This window comes from Amblyomma maculatum, chromosome 8 (genome assembly GCF_055883805.1).
Source record: "Amblyomma maculatum isolate TAMU_Amacu chromosome 8, ASM5588380v1, whole genome shotgun sequence".
In the NCBI taxonomy this organism is placed as follows: domain Eukaryota; kingdom Metazoa; phylum Arthropoda; class Arachnida; order Ixodida; family Ixodidae; genus Amblyomma; species Amblyomma maculatum.
The window spans coordinates 119579614-119592936 of record NC_139351.1 but is presented as its reverse complement, the minus strand read 5'-3'; the positions used below and the strand labels follow the sequence as shown (position 1 = coordinate 119592936).

General features: G+C 47.8%; 1 protein-coding gene across 1 annotated transcript in view; it reads right to left on the bottom strand.

The window, feature by feature from the left end:
- Nucleotides 1-13323, bottom strand: part of LOC146182322 (tyrosine-protein phosphatase 69D-like) — an 87944-nt gene that overhangs the window by 28003 nt on the left and 46618 nt on the right. Inside the window, exons 3-4 of the mRNA XM_084575929.1 lie at nt 5209-5414; nt 3443-3572 (exon numbers count right to left, since the gene is read on the bottom strand). Of these exons, the coding sequence (XP_084432055.1) occupies nt 3443-3572; nt 5209-5414 (336 nt within the window). The remainder of the gene's footprint in view (nt 1-3442; nt 3573-5208; nt 5415-13323) is intronic.

Sequence of the window (13323 nt, the reverse complement as noted above, 5' to 3'; positions counted from 1 at the left end):
CAGGTCTACAGTCCGAGCGAATAGGAGTACAGATATGGCTCCACGCTCATAGATGCAAGATTTTAATTTCGAGGCTACACGCAGCTCATTTACACGAACTAAACAGCGCTAAAGCTTGGGCGTACTGTAAATTTCTAGAGGAAGAAACTGCAGAAACAACGCCATCACATGTCTCTACACATATTCACTGCAAAACTGAACTGTCGCATGAGTGAAACTGCACGATTGATCCATGTCGTAAAGATTCCTCACAGTTCCCTCAAAGCAGAGTGCGCACAGTTTCTCAGAATTCAAGAAAGAGGTGCACTTTCATGGCGGAGAAAGACAGAAATAAGTTTCAGAACAAAAGTTTGCCGTTTCTATGCGAGCCATATACTACCGAAAAGTTTGCTTTCGGGTGTCGCAACACACCTTTACTACTGGGCATCGAGACCACCGCGACGCTCTTACTTTCAGTGTGGTGAGCTTTAAGAGCATGAAGGGCTTTTTTTTTTCTTGAATTCTTTTTGGCACATTAAAATTTATCGTATGGCGTGAGTTGGATCTCCTAGCAGAGTCTCGAGTCGCATCACCGAAGAAACAAAAATAAATAAAACGGTCGCACCACACGGAATGTACGCATTGCGACACGCACTATACGCGAATACACACTGGCGCACGCGCACGCACGCACGCACGCACGCACACACACACACACACACACACACACACACACACACACACACACACACACACACACACACACACACACACACACACACACACACACACACACACACACACACACACACACACACACACACACACACACACACACACACACACACACACAAAACAGAGCGTTTTGACAGCAGCGCTGTTGGGCGCTGTTTCGCAAACAGCCTTGAAGCACGCACGCCAGGAGGCAAACGCAACAGAACAGACGGCCCGGCCCGCACCAGATTTTTTTTTGTACGTCACGGTGCGAGCAGGCGAGTGGGGAGGGGGTATTCTTTCGGCCCACTCGATGCTCGACCTAATCCACTCGTTTTCCCCGCAACATCCTTGCTAGAGAGAAGCGGTGGTAAAGGGCAGAGCACAGAAGTCGAAGCATCCGCCGGAACCACGCTCTTTGCGTTTGCAGCCGCAACAACAGCAACGCATTGCGTCAAGAGGTCGTTTCCGCAGTGGCATGGCGCAGGCTTACGAACTATGTCGTTCCACCTGTTTCTTTTTTATGTCCTCCTTCATCCCAAGCCCCTTTTCTCTGCACTCTCATCTTTTCTTCATCAGCGAGGAGCAGCACCTAACCCCCCCCCCCCCCCCCCCCCTTTAACAACCTTGTTCCACACGCTCAACACGCCCCACACGCCCTCCTTCCTATTTTCGGCGAGGAAGAGACAGTGAGCGTTGCAATGGCTGCACTGTGAGCGGGGATTTCGGGAGCCAAGAGAGACTGTACCGAGACGCCGCAGACGCCGGGGGCTTTATGGTCCGCGAACGTCGCCGGAGCAGCGGCGGCATTCCGAGAATGTCTGCCGACCAGCCGGCCGAGCCCAGGCGAGCAAGTCCTGCTCAGGAACATTCCCTCTCGCGCACACTACTACATACACATACAGAAACCCACCTCTTACCCCCTCGCTCGCTTGCTAGCTCGTCATTCCTGCTCCCGGAAAGGGTGCTCCTCCGCAACATCAAGCCATGTGAGGCAAAGCCCAACTTGATGTCTGCAGGAGCAATGAAGCCTGACGGTCCGCGGCTGGGCACGCACCGGCAGCAACTACAGTCTTTTATTATTTTTTTTTTCAGACTCGGCATCAAAGCGTTGTGCCGAGAGTGGAAAGTTAGCCTCCGCAAAGAATCCTAAACGGACGCCAGACAAAGAAATAATAATAATAAAATGCACCGGGGGCTTGGCTTGGCGGAGGAGCGCACGGCAACGCGCGTAGCTGTGTAAAGTGATGTGGGCCGAGGCTCACCTTTGAAATAGAGTCATTTGCAAACATGTACAGAACTAAATATAGCACTGCACAATGCAAAGCAAAGAACAAAATTACTGGGCGGGCAAAAATGTCCCGAGGAATATGACTCGGATATTTCGTTTTGATAACATCCTAAGTTTAGTGCATAGCTTAGGTTTAATAATTAAACCATTCTGAACAGTACAAATGCAAACAAAGATTGTTCGACACAAAACCTTTCCAGCTTAGCGTTTATTTTTTTTTCCTGACATATGAAACGAAGCTCTGAAAGGGAATATCACGATTTCGCATATTCATTTTCTTCGAATTTTTTTTTCTTCCCCACGCATGCATTTAACGAGCAGTAGTAACTAGACCATGGACGAGAAAAAAACACCGGTATCGCACTTAAAAATTCAGCAAATTCTATTTATACGCATTTCCCAGAAAAAAAAAACAAAAAAAAAAACAAAAACAATTAAGCTTGCATAGCGACGACGGTCAGTTTAGTTTCCGATTTGTATTTCCAAGGCAAACTTTTACAGTGTCCCACAAACCGCCTCAGGCAAGCAACAACAGAAAAAAAAAAATCATTTTAGCGCGCACAGCGAATAGGAAGAACGCGCCGTAACTAGCGCGCGCTAGAAGAGAAAAACCGGAATTATGAGACGGTCTAGTCAGCGCATTTACTGAATTCAAGCAGCTCTAGTTAAAAGCGGTTCAGGAACACAAAGCAAGCCAGCACAGCCGGTGTTGACTGTGGCCTGTGTCTGGTTTTCTTGTGTGTCGCATTAATAAGTACTGTCTGCATTCAGTCAAAGAAGAATGAGCATACGATGACGTCGGCTATTGCGCAGGAGGAAGAAAACAACTCTGGTCAATTCAGTGGTGGTTCGTTATTCTAATGGTGAATCTGAAAATGCCCATCTCAGGAAAGGAGCAATAGACAGCACAGACTAATTGATCGAATTTATCATATGTGCCACGGAAGGGCAGTGATATGACTTGGTGTTTTGCTCCAATAACCTTTAGTAGCAAGCTGTTACACGATCATTCTTCGGCTTTCCGGCGTGCTGCTTCACCGTCGCGTGCACGGTGTGGCCTTCGGTGCATTCTGCGTCTCAGGATGTGCACGTGCTTAGAGCACAAAAACGCTCGCTCGCTCGCTCGCTCGCTCCACTCACTCACTCACTCACTCACTCACTCACTCACTCACTCACTCACTCACTCACTCACTCACTCACTCACTCACTCACTCACTCACTCACTCTCACTCACTCACTCACTCACTCACTCACTCACTCACTCACTCACTCACTCACTCACTCACTCACTCACTCACTCACTCACTCACTCACTCACTCACTCACTCACTCTCACTCACTCACTCACTCACTCACTCACTCACTCACTCACTCACTCACTCACTCACTCACTCACTCACTCACTCACTCACTCACTCACTCACTCACTCACTCACTCTGTTAACACTTAATACGCACCCAGGACGAGTACATCCTGCAGCGCCATGGTCATGTTGTACTCGTTGCCCGCGTAGCAGACGTAGGTGCCATTGTCCCGCCTCTGGAGGGACTCAAGCGTCAGCTGCGCCCGGTACTGGACCTCGGACACCTGTGCGCGCGCCGAAGCAGGGGAGAAGTCAGGCTTAGAGCGCCACGCAGCGAGCAGAGCAGGAGACACGCGCGACACAAACGCTAAGGGGAGTAACGAGGAATTGCGTCAAGGCGGGTCCTAGTTGCAGGCCGGCCACGCACTCTGAGTCTGAAGTTTCCGTAATTGGAGAAACGTTCGCACAGGTCTTGGGACCGAGCGTGAACGCCCTCCTGCCATCTGGACAGGAGTGTCGATTAAAGTAAGTTAGCTTCCGAATGAATTGTCATATCCACTTTTCTTACTTGTGCTGTCATTCACGTCTAAAATGTGTAGAACATTTTGTTTAAAACGAATAATCCATTCCTTTAGGCATACTTCGACGTTGCTCCATTGTGCCTGTTGGATTACTGCACGATTGCATTATCCCCGGTAACATTTATCTATTAATTAGTACGATGCTATTGTACCTTTCTTGGCTGTATCAATTTTGTATTAGTTGCCTCCATTGCGAGCTTATTAAGACGTTTAGGACTCTTTCTTAGTTCTTTCTCTATGGTGCCCAATAAAATGTTTCGCATTTGAACAACGATGCGAAATGACTGTGTGGGTTAAGCGAGCCTCTTCCAAGCAAGTGATGCCATCCAAAACGTCACAAAAGGATTGTACTTCAGTTTCGGAAAGTTTCTTTCCTCAGCTTAAGAGCGAGTATTTTTTAACTTCGCACGAAACCTGTAAAAGCGGAGCAATCATGGCGATCGGAGGGGAACCCTTCGTCTCCCTCCGAGCCTGCTCAGCATTGGTGGTGCTCACGCGACACTTCGGTACTAGATATCGCTGTTGCAAGCGACAGCTCTGAGCGAAATGATGATGTCATTTCACCTCATTTTAATGCGCAAAAAGATGAGTGCCCCATACGGGCTGGCTCTTAAGCGCCGTTGGTGAGGAGACCCGCTGCTCTCCGAGCCTCTGTAAACATGTGAACGATTCCGTGCACACCAGCAGCGCATCCAGGTTACTCCCAGACTTCCCGCGGTCCGAAACACTTCTAGAGAAAAATTGATTTCTTTTTTTCTGCTGGTTTGAAAGTACAACGTGAAGGGGTCCGTAACCTTGAATCTTCGTTTCTGACATAACGAATTTATCTCAGATTTTTTATTCTTACACTTTCGTGCCAAACAGACTAAACTTTTTTGCTGGTGCATGCGCGATTCTCTGAAACTGCTCCCCCCCTTCCCACCTCTTCTTTCCATAAAAAAAAAAAAGGAGACCTCTATTAGCTACACTGTTATGCTCTGCAGCAAAGTGAAAAGCCTAAATTTATCGGTCAATAAATTCTACGTACACCACCCTGAAATGGCGTATTTCGAGCGGCAAGAAAAACTGTGAAAGCCTGGCCTCCAAGCTAGCAGCAGTTTTTAATTAAATCAACAAGAATAATAGCGCTTTTTGGAGGTTTGAATTCGAGTGGGTTGCAAGAGAAGTGGCGACTCGTTCGCTTTGTTTCCACGAGAGGGCACTGATTAACACCCTGCGTTTTTTTTTAACGACTGCGGCACCAACACGGTGCCCGCCCGATACGACGAAGGGTAGAGGCAATAAATCATCATCATCACCATCATCATCGTTAAAGCCACTGCGTGTAGAGTGACCCTACCTGCGTGACGTTTGTGCTCTCGAGCAGACGGTTGTCCTCGGCGCTCGTGGTGGCGTTGCCGGCGGCCGAATCGTCCTCGTCGTCCGAAGCCCGGGACCAGAGCAGAGTGGTGACCTTCGGGTGGCCCGTAGCGAGGCATGACAGCGTCACGGAGGAGTTGACCGTCGCCTCTACCACGCTTTGCGACACCTCCACGCTCACCGGCACTGCGACATTGAAATATGGAAACGCCGCCATTAACATCGTTGTAGAGAGTGAGAAAAGGAGAGAGAGAAAGAAGAGGGAGACAACTGCTACTGCCTAGAAGGTACGCTGCACGACAGATGAATGAATGCAAACTTTTATTTTCCATCAAAAAGGGGCTCTCCGTTTCCCGCCCCCGGCACGCAGGTTAAGGGGGCGGGGGGGGGGGGGGGTCGGGAGGAGCTCCTCAGACTGAGGATTAGTGAAGGTACAGGAGTTCTTCACGGCCTCAGCCGCCAGGCAGATGGCCTGCTGCTGAACGGCGGGATCTCCGCTCCGCAGCCAAACCTCCCAGGCTTCTCTACTATGTTAATCTTCATGCCGGCGCCTGGGGAGTCGGCGCATTGTCAACTAATGTGATCTAGTGTGCCTTTTTGGCCGCAATTTTTACATTTCGAACCTTCTTACTCCCCGGTCTGTGTCAGGAAGATCCAGACCGGGCAGGTGTATTTTCCGGCTTGTCATCATCATCATCCTCAGCCTGACTATACCGACTGCAGGGCGAAGGCCTCTCCCATATTCCTCCAATTATTCCGGTCCTGTGCGAGTTGCATCCACATGACCCCTGCGAATTTCTTAGCCTCATCCGCCCATCTAATTTTCTGCCGCCCCCTGCTACGCTTCCCTTCCCTTGGAATCCAGTTTGTTGCCCTAAGCGACCACCGGTTATCCTTTCTTCGTGCTACATGTCCTGCCCATGCCCATTTCTTCTTCTTGATTTCCATTAGAATGTCAGTGACTTAAGTTATTTCTCCGACCCACTCTGCACGTTTCCTATCTCTTAACGTTATCCCTACCATTTTTCTTTTCATAGCCCTCTGCGTTGTCCTCAACTTAAGTAAGGCCCTCTTTGCTAGCTTCGAGGCTTCAGCCCCATAGTTGAGAACAGGTTAAGATGGAACTGTTGTACACTTTCCTCTTGAGCGATACCGGTAAGCTGCTAGTAATACTCTGGGAGTGCTTACCAAATGCGCTCCATCCTAGCCTTATTCTCCTTGTTATTTCCCTTTAATGGTCCGAATCTGCGGCTACTGCCTGTCCTAAATAGATATATTGGCCTACTACTTTCAGTGCTTAGCTACCTAACGTAAACTGCTGTTCCTTCCCTAGGCTAATGAGCATTACCTTAGTCTTCTGCATATTGATTTTCAAGCCTACTTTTTTACTTTTCCTGTCTAGGTCATCAATCATTCTTTGCAATTCGTCCCCCGAGTTATTTAGCAAGGCTTGCAACCGCCTCCAAATGCGCGCCTCATTGTTAGAGATAGACCGATCCGGGGGTGGGTAGCCCTTTCGATTTAATTTGTAGCATTGAGTGATTTCATTGTATGTTATGGCACAATCTTTTATTCCCCTGCAGTCGGGCTGTTCCACTGCCGCCCGGTGGTAGAGATCTCGGGCTAGCAAGTGTGCAGCTTTGTTGCCAGGGACAGATTCATGTGCAGGTATCCATATGATGGAGACTGTTCGATTAATGGGGTTAGCAAGGGGGATGGTTTTGTCCTTCTCCGAAACCCTTCCTTTTCCGAAATTCCAGACAGCCACTTTGCTGTCGCATGACTACTTTTGCCTGCGTGCCAACGCAAGCGAGCGCTATTGAAACCTCTTCAGCTGTGCTCGTGTTATGAGTGCGTGTTGAGGCCGCAATTTTTGGTAAGCCATTTCCATCTACTACCACCGACACTGCCGCTCCATGCCTTCCGTACGATGCGTCGACATATGCTACGTCTTCGGCTGCCTTGTGTTTCATTTTTCTTTTTTTTTGCAATAGCTTTTGATCTATGTTCTCTACGTTCTTTATTATAGTTCGTTGGATGCGGACCGCCTCAGTTAGCTCTTGACATGTGTTGTGTATCCCCATTTTTTCCAGCTTCTCCATCGAGGTGGATACGGAAGCGGGTACGGAAGCGGGGGGGAAGCGGGAAGCAGAAGCGGGAAGCGGGGCGGGGGAAGCGGGAAGCGGATACGGAGGTGGATACGGAAGCGAGTACTAGGTGTCCACCTAGTACTCGCTTGGCGCATTTCCTAATTGTAGTGTCCACTGTGTCACGTTCAGCTTTCTTGATGTTGAGGAAAGGTGTGGCATAACATATACGGCTGATAACGTAAGCCTGTGTCATCCTCAGTAAACTGCGTTCTTGAGACCGTGGCCTTTGAGCGCTACTTTTCTGAAGATGCCCGTGACTTGTGCCGCGTAATTCTCCAGTTTCTTTATGGTGTCTGTGTTCTGGCCTTTCGCTTGAAGGACCATTCCTAATATTCTGATTTCCTATACTTGAGGTACAGAGGAGTTTCCTACATTTATCTTTATGTCTGCTTTACCCTTCTTATTTTTCGGGTTGTATATAGGCGGGCAGGATAGGCCTCTTTCGACAGCGTACTTGACTACCTCGTCCGCGGCGGTTAGTAGTTTACTTTCTATCCCTGCGTCGCTGCCCTTATTTACCCAGAGATTTATATCATCCGCTTACATGCAGAATTTTAGGTCTCGTATCTAGTTTAGTAATGGGGGTAATCCCCTCATCACTGTGTTAAAAAGAAAGGGGGAAGGACGGAACATTGGTGTGTTCCCTTGCTTCCTAGTGTGACTGTAAGGTATTTGACGTTCTGGAAACTCATGGTTATTTCCCTGTCTGAGAGGAAGTCTTTGATGTAATTGTACGTTTTTTCGCCAATCCCGGTCTCTTGGAGTCCCTCGAGTATTGCCTTATGTTTGACATTGTCGAATGCTTTGGCCAGGTCCAGACAGAAAATAGTCTTTGTGTCTGAAGAACCCTGATTTATGATATATCTAAGTCTCAGCATCACGTCCTGTGTGCTTAAGCCTGGGCTGAAGCCCACCATCTCATGTGGCTAGAGGTTCTCTTATTCCATGTACCTAGTGAGTCTTGTTTGTATTACGTGTTCCATCAGCTTTCCCACGCAAGAGGTTAGCGAGATGGGTCTCAGGTTTTCTAATTTCTGTGGTTTGCCTGGTTTGGTTATGAGAACTAAGATAGCTCTTTTCCACGCTTGTGGTAGTTTTCCGTCCTCCCACATCTTATTCGTGTATTCCGTTAAGGCCGTGATTGATTCATCATCTAGGTTTCTAAGGACTGTGTAATCCCGTCGAGGCCTAGGGCCGATCTCGTTTTAAGCCCATCTCAGCTTGGACTTCAGCCTTCGTGATGGGAGCGTCTAAGTCTAGGTTGGGTTGTCCCGTTGGTAACGTCTCGGTCTCTGCTCGGCCAAAATATGCTTCGATTTGTTAATTAGCTGGTCGTCCGATCCCTCGAACGCGTGTTTAACTTTGATTTGGTTTATAATTGCCTGCATCTTTGATTTGTCCGGGTCCAGCAGATGTCTGAGGATATTCCATGTTTTGGAAATGCTCATGCCTCGTTCCATGTAATCGCATCTGCCACACGTTTTTTTTTTTTTTTAATTTTATGGCGTGTATTTCTATTTCTCTGTTGTGCCGGGCTAGCTCTCTCCTGATATTACGGTTCCATATTTGTGCCTTGAGCCTCTTTTCCAGGTCATGTTTTTTATTCGACATGTTTAGAAGTTTACTACCAAGACTTGGTGGTGCATCCTCTTCCTCTAGGGTGGTTGATGTTTTTTCCGCCTGTTTCTTAAGTGTTTCGAACAAATTGTCTATGTCGGTGATGCATCCGACTACCTTGGTTCCTCTTATCTGCCTGAACTTGTCCCTCCCATTCTGTAATTTTTGGTTGTTTAAGTCGTCTAATTTTGACTCCTTAGCCTAGCGTGAGCGTTATGATAAAGTGATCGCTCCCTAAGTTTTGCTCAGTATTTTTCCAGCTCACTGTGTCTATGTTTTTACTTAGAATTAGGTCGGGGGTGGTGTCCCTACTGACGCTATTGCCCGTGCGTGTGGGCACGCTGGGATCGGTATGCAGTGTTAGCCGTAACGTTTGTATACCCTCCCATAATTGTCTACCTTTACGGTCTTGCCTAACGTGGCCCCATTTTTGGTGGGTGGCATTGAAATCCCCCGCTATTACTAGGGGGTTGTTTCCTGCCGCCTCCAAAGCCTTGCGAAATAGAGCTTGGACCCTAACTTTCTTTTGCCTCGGTGAGCAGTATATGTTTAAGAGGAAGATGCTCCTTTGATCTTTCCTTGCGGTAATGAGTTTTGTTAAGACCGCTTCTATATCACGAGACGTGATTTTGTGGTTGGTGGCGGCTATGTTTCTTTTTACGAATGTTGTGATTCTGGATTTGTATCCTGTGTCGCTGCTAAGGCTTTGGTAGCCTAATAATTTGGTCAGGCTTTTACCGGTTTTTTGTATCATAATAGCTATGGGTTTCTCCGTTTTTTGGTCTATATGTAGCTGTAATAGAGCTCGCTTCCTATGGTACCCCCGGCAGTTCCACTGCAAGATTGTGGAGTTCCCTCATCCAAGAGGTATTTGTGTCATCACGCAATGAATGTGTCAGTACAGCTCTGGGTTCGCTTCTGTCGGAACGATTGCAGATAGCGAGCAGAATAGCGTTTACCATATGACCAAGAACATCCAGGCGAAACTCTCGGACTGCGTTCTCGAGTGATATACTTGGATCTGCTGTTTGATACTGACGCCTCGATAACCTTTGCGCAACGCTCACCAGAGAAAAAGCGAACATGGCAGTAGCAATGCAGAAACATTTGCCAATGCCACACTAGGCTATACCTAACCTAACCGGACTGTGTGACCTGCAAGCCTCATGATCCGCTACCCATGCTTTTCAGAAATAATTTATCGCATACCACTGTTGCAAATCAGCGCACGTTTTCTCAGCGATGAGATATTTTAAACGCAGTAAAGGATAATATTCACCTCAAAACCAGGGGACCGCAACTGAAAAGGGCCCTAACCGACACAAAAATCTAAATGTTTCGGTCTAAACGTTCTCGGTGCGTCTCTACCGGGCTGAAGAGCTCCTATACTCATCATATTTTGGGCACAACTTTTAGACATTCTTCACAGTGCAAGTAGCACTGATGACTAGCGGGAAGCTGGCCACGGCCGACAATGACACCGAAATAAACGTATGCGATCAAGGGATTTTTTTTTTAATTTTTATTCTGCAGGCCACCGATGTCGGTAAGGCGCCGGCTCATAACGAATGAAATAATTACGGTGCCAAAAGAGAACACGCCCCGGGCCCTTGAACGGCTCGTGTGCACACGGGCAATGACGATGACGGCAACGGTCGTTGCTCTGTGGCGCGACACGCGCGATGAGCTGACGGGGATCGGCCGAGAAGCCCGCTTAAAGGGCAAGTCCGGAGGTTTTTTCACATTCGAATATTCTAATAAAAATTTTACCATAGGTTCTCCTCTCCGTCCTGACGCATTCTACAAAATTTGGGCGCCGTACAATAATCCGTTCACGCGCAAAACGGCTTTAAAATATGCCGTTTTCATGGCCTAAGTTGAGAGTATTGCTGCGGGCAACACTGAGTTTCTGACGTCACAAACAGTATAACGGTTTTCTGTCCACTTCCCGCGTGAATATGAAATTGTGAGGCTTATATTGAACTACCTCAGACATTTTATGCAGTGCGCGTCACGATTTCCATACTTTATTTTCACCATCCAACGCACGTACGAGTGTTTTTCTGATACTGAGTATGACGTCATCATTTCGTCAACAGGGACGTCGTTTCTGGCCGTGAAAGCAGTTTCGGTTTCGATTTGCTGTTTTTCTTTTCTAAAAATACTTCTAATTGAAATTTCGAAAAACGGTTTTTTTTTTTTTTTGTGTGTTGGAGTCAGGACATACCGAGGAATGTAATTCAACTAAAAACACAAAATGATGAAAAAACATCGGAGTTGACCATTAATTAAGCGGACTGCCGCAGCGCACCCGGTCAAGGCATGGAGTCAAGCGCCGGCGTCAACCGCGACACTGGAACGAAAGAGCGCCGCTCACGCGGACCCCGCTTAGCGCAAACGTTGGTTTTCTTAACGAGGAAGCAGTATAATCATACTCAACAGAATGCCGTTAACGCATATCATAGGACGCCAACAGCGCATGTGAAGTTCATGATTCATATGGTCACACATCCATCACAGAGCTTTGGAAAAGTGGCTTACAGTCTATTGTAAACAGAAATGTTATTTGTCGCTTCAAAACACATTTTTAGTTGATCAATGGGTCTAGCAGTATTGATACCATGCAAGTGATCGGTTATTGAATATCATTTTTAATTAGAAGTACGTGGATAAATGTTTCTTTTTTCTTACAGTTATTATAAAATAGAACGAAGAAGCTTGCTGATAATGTTGCTTTATTTATTTCTTTATTGAATCAGGATACCGTAAGTGCACTTACGGGCTTTAACAAAAACAATACAGATCCGCTATTAAACACAAAATGCTAAAATAAGAGCAAGTAGATAAATAACCCAGGTGCATACAAAAACGACAGATCGGTAGAAATGTAGGTACAGAAAAAAGAGAAAAATACACATGTAATGTATCAAAGCAAGTTTAAGAGCACAGGATTCTTTTTCGCTGCCTGAGGCGCGTTTCCAGTGACTGGTGATTCTTTCAATGCTGATCTAGTCGGTCACCTGCACCTATTTGTTCAATTAATTAAAGAACCCCGCCGCGGCTGCTCACTGCTCACGGCGCTCGACTGCGGAATTCAGCGACGCGGGATCAAATCCCGTCAGTGGCGGTCGCTTTTCGATGGAGCCGAAAGGAAAGACGTCTGTGTTCTGCGCGATGTCAGTGCGCGTTAAAGAACCCCAGGTGGTCGAAATTTCCGGAGCCTTCCACTATAGCATCCCTTATAGCCTGAGTCGATTTGATATGTTGTTTGATTGATTGATAAACTTTATTGGGGAAATTGGGGTTAGGGGTAGTGGGTTAGGAAAGAGCAGTAGTCGGCAGTCCTCCGCCCAGGAGTCCGTTGGCCTCAGCAGCGGCTCTGGCCCGCTGCACCAGCATGAGCTGATGCTGTGCGTCCGAGTCGGCGAGAAGGTCCTCCTAGTGCTCAGGACTAGGGCTATCTATTTTAGGCATTATGGGGCTAGCCCTACATCCCCATGTTGTGTGGTATAGTGTAGCAGTGTCTCCGCACCAGACACATTCGCTATTGTATTGCGTTGGCCCGCATTTGAGATGTTCAACCATATAAACCAAACCGAACAAATTATTTCGAAATAATCTGTTGTGTTCCTGTGCACGCTTACACCACTATGGTGTAACAGTATCGAATGAGTACCTTTGTTATGACAAGTTGGCTGTTTTATTATAACGATCGAGTAAGCTTGATTGGTTGATTGGTTCATAGGAAGGGAAAGGCGCAGTAACTGTCACACTTGCTCTGTGGACACCTGAACCGCGCCGTAAGGGAAGGGATGAAGGTGGGAGTGAAAGTGGATAGAGAGAAAGGGGGGCCGTAGTGGAGGGCTACAGAGTAATTTCGACCACCTGGGGATCTTTAACGTGCGTTGACATCGCACAGCGCTCTGCCCTGATGGGGCTGGTGCAGGTGGGTCACCGCTGCTTGCGGCGGGGGCTGGCCTGGCACCGAATTTTTATCTGTTGTAGGCCGTCATTGCACACGCCACCGCTGGTGGTGGACGACGGCTGTTGTTGCGGCGCGCGCCTTTCTTTCCCTCTTGCTTTTCTTTCTTTATATCCTCTTCTATCTGCACGAGGCAGCGGAGGTGGCTCAGCTACAGAGCCAGTAGCAGGCCCGTGCATTTTCTTTTCATTCTTCCTACAGCCACAACAACAACAACAACATCGCACAGCACACGGACGCCTCTTTGTTTCGCCTCCATCGAAACGCAGCCGCCGAGGCCAGGATTCGATCCCGGGAACTCCGGCACAGTAGTCGGGCGTCTTACCACTGCACCACTCCGGCTAAG